At 43.5% G+C, this 8,146-nt stretch overlaps 1 protein-coding gene across 2 annotated transcripts; it reads right to left on the reverse strand.

The window, feature by feature from the left end:
• Positions 1-722: 722 nt before the first annotated feature.
• On the reverse strand, positions 723-3,979 carry LOC117593290 (putative nuclease HARBI1). 2 transcript variants are annotated; one of them, XM_034287719.1, is made up of 3 exons: positions 1,555-3,979; positions 1,112-1,476; positions 723-977 (listed from the first exon to the last, which is right to left on the reverse strand). In XM_034287719.1, the coding sequence occupies exons 1-2, from the start codon at positions 2,222-2,224 to the stop codon at positions 1,115-1,117; spliced, it is 1,032 nt and encodes a 343-aa protein (XP_034143610.1). In that variant the 5' UTR covers positions 2,225-3,979; the 3' UTR covers positions 723-977; positions 1,112-1,114. The 2 variants fall into 2 exon arrangements, with proteins under 2 accessions (XP_034143610.1, XP_034143609.1); XM_034287718.1 differs by lacking the exon at positions 723-977 and having other exon boundaries at positions 1,069-1,476.
• Positions 3,980-8,146: the final 4,167 nt, after the last annotated feature.

An 8,146-nucleotide genomic window follows, 5' to 3' on the forward strand; every position in this document is an offset into this window, starting at 1 on the left:
GACTTGCGTTGAATTCATACTAAAACTTTGTGTACGGACAAAGCCATAAATGTGCGTACGCACCAAAAAAATCAGATGTATGAATCTCTGCGTACGCAGCATTCCACATACATTCTCTTTGTACATCCCAATCAACGCGAAATTGAGCGCACATGCACGAGCACCACACCACACCCTGTCTCCTCCCTCAATTAAATCAATTTAAATATGGTAATTAGTCAAATTTGGCAAAAGAAACCTGCAAGAACATGGCTAAAGCAAGCAAGAAACGAAATTTCACTGAAAACGAATTAGAGGTGCTACTATCAGAGGTAGAAACAAGAAAAAATATTTTATTTGGAAATCTGTCCTCTGGAATTAATAACAAAAAAAAAGAAAAAAGAGTGGGCGAGTTTGTCTGATGCCGTCAACGCGGTGGGATCTGAGAGTCGCACCGTAAATGAACTGAAGAAGAAATGGTCAGACATAAAGGTGGAAGTTAAGCGGAGAACTGCTGCGCACCGACAAAGTGTGGGCAGAACAGGCGGTGGTACAGGGACCGATGAACTTGCACCCTTTGATCAGAGAGTTGCCTCTATTGTAGGAGACACGTTAATCTCTGGAATCGTATCCGCTGATGTAGGAGACTCAGATATACTACAGGACTGCCAGCAAGGTGACTCAGATTTGATATACATAGCCAGCCACCGTTTAATTTTAAAATGCATGCAATATATCAAAAAGTACACCAGAGATTTCACGTATCCACTGCTTTTATTGCAAATGCGTGTACCCATTAATAAGGAACAGACTGAAATTACTGTTAAGATGTGCCTGTGTTTATTTGGACTTAGGAACCGCAGGAACGTCCACTGGCACGCACTCAGAGTCCACCACCTGAGCAGCCAGAGCCCATTCAGTCCAGCGTCTCCCGTGTCTCTAATGTTCCCACCAGTGCTGAAGCCCGTCCATCTGGCCGTGTCTTGACGCATGCTGTTCTGGAGTCACAACAGCTAATTGTTAGGGCCATTGAAGAAATGAACAGTCACCTTAAAAATGTCACTGACGCACTCACAGAAATAAGCCATACATTAAAAGAATTGGTCAAAAAATGAACTTTGTGTCTGAGTACCATTTATATTGTCGCAATTACACGTTGACGGGCCTGAATGGCTTGTTGATTGTGCTGCACATATACTGGTCCTGGGTCAGGGTCATCTGGCGGTGCCCCCACCTCACCAAGGGGTATGCCATGCCTGTGCGCGACATTGTGCAGCACTCCACAGGCCAGTATGATGCGGCAAACCTTGTCAGGGCGGTATAACAGCATCCCCCCGGTCCTGTCAAGGCAGCGCCACCGACATTTCAGCTGCCCAATCGCCCGCTCCACAACTGACCGAGTGCGGGAATGGGCATCATTGTATCTGCGCTCTCGGTCAGTTTGTGGGTTGGTGAGGGGGGTTAACAGCCACGTCTTTAGTGGATAACCACTGTCTCCTGATGGGCAGTAATAATAATTACAGACACAAACATTTTACTTTTAGATAGAACCATACATTTAAATGCATAACTTACCAAGTAGCCACCCATCGCGCACCCTGCCAGCTTGGAGTCTCATCCCAACCATGCTGTTTGTAAGGATATATGAATCATGGGTTGACCCAGGCCACCTTGCCACAATATTTGTTAGGCGCATTTGTGCATCACATATAATCTGCACATTTATTGAATGGAAATGTTTCCGATTCACATATGCAAATTCGTCTTCAGATGGCGCCTTTATAGCAATATGTGTGCAGTCGATCGCTCCGATTACATTAGGAAAACCGGCTATCGCTGCAAATTGCGCTTTGATGTTTGGCTGGTCACCTGCATCGTATGGGAACGTTATATACCTGGTAGACAAGCGGATGATGCCGTCCCATACAGGTGGCATTGCACAGCTCAAACACGACTGGCTTATTCCTGAGCGGTCTGCCAGTTCTCTTTGGAAAGAACCGGTTGCTAGGAAACCAAGTGTAGTAAGCACCTGTAAAGGAACGGGTAATGCGTGGCTTCTCACTGTCTCTCTTTCCAAATTCGGACCCAACTCAGCGCAGAGCTCCAAGAGTATAGCCCTTGGAAATCTGAAACGGCTGATAAGCCAGTCATCATCGTGGGCCAGAAAATCACTGTGGTCCCTAAAAACCCGTTCTCTCCGGATTTGTCCATTGAAAATGTCTTCTAATAAAGCCAAAGCTGCCATTGCTAGACGGGTTGTATCAATTTTAACATCCTTTATATATGTTCTTACTTAATTGCATAATTAATAGAATATTCTAATAAGACTCGTGTGACAATAATATGGCAAATCATTTATCAATTACAAATTATAAGCAATATCTGGCAGGTGCGATAGAACAGTTCGTAGTGTAATGTTTGCCACTTCACTTTATTGCCTCTATGAGTCGCCAACGGACAAACATCATAAAAATGTACGTACGCCAGGCCTGAAGTTTACGTGGAAGAACGCACATTCTTACGTTAATTTCACTGTTAGTACATCTGACCGTGAACGTGAAAGCTGGCGTACGCCGTGTTTTCGTGCGTACACAAGATTGATACATGAGGCCCCAGGTTATTTAAGGATTGGGGTGACAGCTGCATTTTTGAAGGCAGAGGGGACAGTTCCAAGGGACAGTGAGGAGTTGAAGAGGTTAGTGAGGTAGGGGCATAGGACGGGGAGGCAGGACTTCATGAGTGGAGTTAGGGGGTCAAGGGAGCAGGTAGTGGGTTTGGAGATTTCAGGAGGAGTGACTGGGTCAAACTGGGAGAGGAGGCAGTGAGGAGGAGGGGTCGGGAGGTCAGGATGGGGAGAGGAGGGTCCATGGTGGGTGCTGGAGTAGATCTTGAGAGGTGAGATACAGGGGATAGAGATTGGTAGATGATGTTGATTTTGTCAGAGAAAAAGTGGAAGAATGAGTTACAAAGATCCGGAGTAGAGGTCGGGAGGGTGTTGGTTGTGGAGAAGAGGGTTCTGGGGTTTTGGCAGGGGTCGGTGAGGATGGTGAAAATGTAGGCAGATATAGCAGCAATGGGGGCGTCTTTGTAAGCAGTGAGATGGAGTTTATTGGCTTCATGATGGACTGTGAGGGATGATTTCTTTGTCAGACGTTCAAGTTGGCGGCCAGTTTGTTTCATTTTCCGGAGTGCAGGTGTGTACCAGGGTGAAGTGGTGTTAAAAGTGACAGTTTTTGTTTTGAGGGGGGCCAGAGTGTTGAGGGAGGTGAGGGTTGAGTCCAGGTGGAGAGTGGTGGAGAGCAGGTCAGAGAGATGGTGGGGATCGATTGATTTAAGGTTGCGGAAGGTGATTTCTCTGAGGAGGCGGGGGCGTGCGTTTGGAGAAGGGATGGTGAAACATATCAGTTTGTGATCAGAGAGGGGAAAGAGGCATGGATGGAGGTCGAGCACCAGTTGGTTAGTGGAGCAGACCAGGTCGAGGATTTGTCCTTTTTCATGGGTGGGGAATGTGACATGTTGGGTGAGAGAGAAGTTATCCAGTTAAATGGTGAATTCTGATGAGAGCTTGCAGGTGGGGGAGTCCATGTGGATGTTTAAGTCACCGAGTAGCAGCAGACGTGGAGAGAGAGATGAGGCTAGTGTGAGGAGTTCAGTAAAATCAGAGAGGAAGGAGGGATTTGGTTTAGGTGGCCGGTAAATGAGGATGACTGTCACGGAGGAAAGAGCTTTGAAGGCGAGATATCCAAACGATGATACTGAGGGGAGGGTGAGTTCTGTGATCCGAAAGTTTTGATTGAAGATAACAGCGAGGCCACCTCCACAGCGGGAGGGGCTGGGTTTGCAGATGTAGTTGTAGCCAGGGGGGGATGCTTGGTTGAGAGTGAAGAAATTATTGGGTTGTTGCCAGGTTCACTGAGCAGAAGGAAGTCCAGAGTGTTGTCTAGGATTAGTTCATGGAGGGCAGGGGCTTTATTGTTGAGCGATCAGGTGTTGAGGAGGGCAAAATTGGCGTGGTGGGATGGGGGCAGGCTGGAGAGATGTGAGGTTGTCCTGGTTAGCAGTGCGTGTGGTCGGTGGGGTGAGGGGGTATTGCATTTGAGGGGGGACCGTGAGCAGATTTGCAAATGATTGGAGAGTATGAGTAGTTAATGTAGGGTATAATGTGTTAGAATGATGATTTATGGTCATGGAGGGCGGGACTTCCATATTGATGTGACAGGTGGGCAGGACATCCGGTTTGTAGGGTGGGACTTCCGGTATGACGTATGTTAGGGTGGGACTTCCTGTATGACGTATGTTAGGGTAGGACTTCCTGTATGACGTGTGTACGGGCGGGACTTCAGGAGTGACGTATGCATGTCCGGTGACTTTGTAATTTATGGTTACATTGATGTGTCCGTGTTTGATGTTTTACAACGTGTGATGAGCAAACCCGACTTGTGTTATAACAGGTGGGTTGATGATTAACAATGGGCCTTAGGTTTCCGGGATGTAATTAACAAATGGGCCTTAGGGTTCCGGAATGTTAAATTCCCAGGCAATAAATAAGTGTTGTGTCAGCTGTAAGTTTGGTGTTCAACAAAAGGGTGCCAGTGTTCCACTGCCATGTGTTACAACAGATGTAAACTTGTAAACCATGTTTTACAATGTGCGTGTAACATGGTGTTTTTCCACAAGCACAGAGTTACACGTGAGAGACATGCTTTATGTGTAAGATATAAAGACGGGGGTGGGTGAATCGTTGATAGGGCAGGATATGTTATTTCAGGTAATTAAAACATTCGTAAAGGCGTCTTTTGAAATTGTACAACAGGGATCAACGCGAGATTGTTTTCTACACATTGGTAAATATGTTTAATAATAGGCAACGTTGGTTAAAAAAAAAGACCAACTCTTGAAATCTGATTTTTGATTGTTGTATTACGGTCTTGTGTTTGTTAAATGTTGAACAGATTAATGGCGATATGGTGACAATCGCCAGCGTTTATATATAAGCAGATTAGTTTATCGTTAATATATAAAATTATATGATGTGACTTCGCGGCTCAGCCACGAAAACTAACGAGAATGGCGGTTTTACCAGACAGGATGTATCCATATATTTGGTTGTTAAACGGCAACAATAATCAGAACTAAATAGTTACGTTTTATCCTGAATTTTTATCATTGCAGCCTGTAAAGTTTTAACACAATTTGAATCTAACGTGAAGAACAATGACATGTAACCAATGACAAAGTTAAGAGGCGTGACTTGCTGGAGGCGCCCCGGCTGCGATATCGATAGCGCGGAGTATATCGTTTCTGTTGTAAGTACAAGTTATTTAATTTGAAGTAATTTATTTGTGCTGCAATTACAAACGTTAACAAATGAGACATTTGAACTTTTTAAGAATGTGTAAATAAATTTTACGATTGCGCAATCCATGCATTTATAGCTGTCTTTCATATTGCCTGTTTAAATCTCCGGTTTAGGTTGAGCGGAATTAAACACCTGCCCTGTTTGGTAAATACATTTTTGGACCTTCAAATCTTGGTAAGTAGACTTTTGACATTATTGTTAATCAGCTTTAATTACCTGTATACGCTTGTTAATCCTATTTGTATTTAGACCAACATCTGCGTCAGTTGGACTGGGCGGTTGTGATCTTACACAACCTGAGCAGATACTTTTTGTGTAAGTTTAATTATTTACAGAAATGTTTAGTCTTGTTCTAAAGTGTTATTAACAATTATGACAATTATAACAATATGTATACTGAACCTTGGTACAACATTCTTTATTCCAACAGATTGAGGACAGCCCGGTGATGATACAAAATACATTAACACAATGGATTCAGTTACGGACACCCTACCTTGTGGCTGCACAGCGTGAGGGGATTTTTGTTTAATTGTTTTCTTCCATGCTTGAAAGCTGAAGGTAATACAGCCAACTCTTTAAAACTGTGCTGTATGTAAATGTATGTTTGAGTTAGAATATTTAAACCTGAAAAGTGAATTGTTATTTACACGTTAAGCCAGAGAAATGGCTAAAGATAATGCTAACAACAGACCAGACATGGAACATCCAACAACCTCTACACATAATCAATCAACCACACCCCAAAATACAAATGAACCAACCATTACTTTGTTACACAGCGATGCACAAAATAACCCCCAGATACAAGGCTTGTTAACTGAGCTTAGTAGCCCCCATTTTTCACAAGATCTAGTTGACTCTCCTTCAAGCTCTCTGATGCAAACTCAGTGCAGTGATGGCGATATTAGAGTTATACAACATAATGCGTTTGACAATGTTGAATTACGACAGTTGATCAATTTACAAAATACTGGTGAAGTTGGTGATTTTGGCACATTCTATGCAAGTATTATGGCAAGCTTGGATACTTTGATTGTTAGAGCTTCAAACTTTGTACACGGGCCTGGTGATCAAAAACCGTGAGGGTGGTGCCCCGCGACGTAAAGCTCAAACACTGTTGATAGATCAGATTATCAATAAAAAAAGAAGACATTTATATGTGGCTGTGAATGATGATTCTACATGTTTTTCTGTTTGTTTGTTGGGTATGTTGAACCCGCAGTACACATCCTGGGGCCCTGGTTAGTGGTCCTGAGTTACATAAGGGTTGCTGGTTTAGCATTAGATGATTGTGTGGCATTCACAGATATTGTTCGGTTTGAAGAAATGATGTAAAATGTGTAAAAATTGTTGTCTTTCACCGAACACGGGATGGTCACTTTACCAAGTTTCAAAACAGCGAGGACACCCACCATAGAACTCGATAACCATTTATATGGCATAATGAATCTGAAGGGTTTTCTGGGTGTGACTTATGTCTGTGACTGGTGCTATACCGGTTTCAACACACGTGGTGATCATGGTTGTAAACATAGCTGTAGTGTCTGTCTTCATGAAGATTTTCATACCCAACCCTGAGTGCCCTGACTGTAAACGGATATGTAATTCAGATTTTTGTTATAGCCAGCATAAACGTTTGAAGCACCACAAAAGTGTGGATTGTTGGGTTAGCAGGTGTGACCAGAAGAAATTCGATTGCGGCCGTTATAACAATGTTAGTATTACCAACTATAAAGCGCACAGGTCCATAGCTAACATGTGTCACAATTGTAACGTGGATCTGGCGATTGAAATGAATCATCAGTGTTTTATAAAACCCTCCAAGCCCGAGGACCCCAGTGAGCGCTACATATTTTATGATTTCGAGACAATTGCCAATCCGGTGAATTGTGTACACACTGCAAATTTTGTATGCGCAATAAGCTTTGATAACGAGACGTGGTGTTCAGCCGGAGATGGTTGTGTCACTGCTTTTTTCCAAAAGTTTAGGCAACCGAAATATAATGACTACACATTTATAGCACACAGCTCTAAAGGTTTCGATGGTTACATCTTGATGCAATACCTTGCTAACAATGGTATTGGCACAACACTTATTGCTAATGGTAGCAAGCTCATGATTTTTACAGACAGCACATTCAATTAGAGATACATTGATAGTCATTGCTTCCTACCTATGAAGCTGTCGGCCTTGCCACTTGCTATGGGTTTTAAGTATTCGAAAAAAGGCTACATTCCTTACAAGTTTAACATCAAGGAGAATGAGAACTATGTTGGCCCCCATCCGGAACCGCATTACTATGGTGTGAATACCATTATGGCTAAAGAAAAAGGTGAGTTTTTGCACTGGTATGGAACTGTTTCCGCAGACCCCTTTGTCATGCAGGATGAAATAAAGGCTTACTGTGTGAATGATGTGGTCATCTTGAGAGAGGGTTGCATGCGCAACAGACTTGAGATCCTGGAGTGTGGCGGTGTTGACCCATTCCGGTCAATTACGATTGCTTCGGCTTGCATGAAAGCCTTTTGCAACAGATTCCTCACCAAGGACACCATTGCATCGGTCCCCTCAGACAACTACAACCGTTGTCAGAAAACATTCTCAAACAGCTCAATCCAGTAGCTTGAATATGTGGCCTCCGATGAGAATATATCAATACAGTACACCCTGAACAAGGGTGAAGTGAAAGTCGGTGCCTACTGTGTTGATGGATATGCTGAACGCGATGGGTTGAGCACGGCCTATGAATTTCTAGGTTGTTTCTGGCACCCAAAGTGTCATTGTTCAACAAGTATCAATCCAGT

This window comes from Esox lucius, chromosome 18, assembly GCF_011004845.1.
Source record: "Esox lucius isolate fEsoLuc1 chromosome 18, fEsoLuc1.pri, whole genome shotgun sequence".
NCBI classification, from domain to species: Eukaryota; Metazoa; Chordata; class Actinopteri; order Esociformes; family Esocidae; genus Esox; species Esox lucius.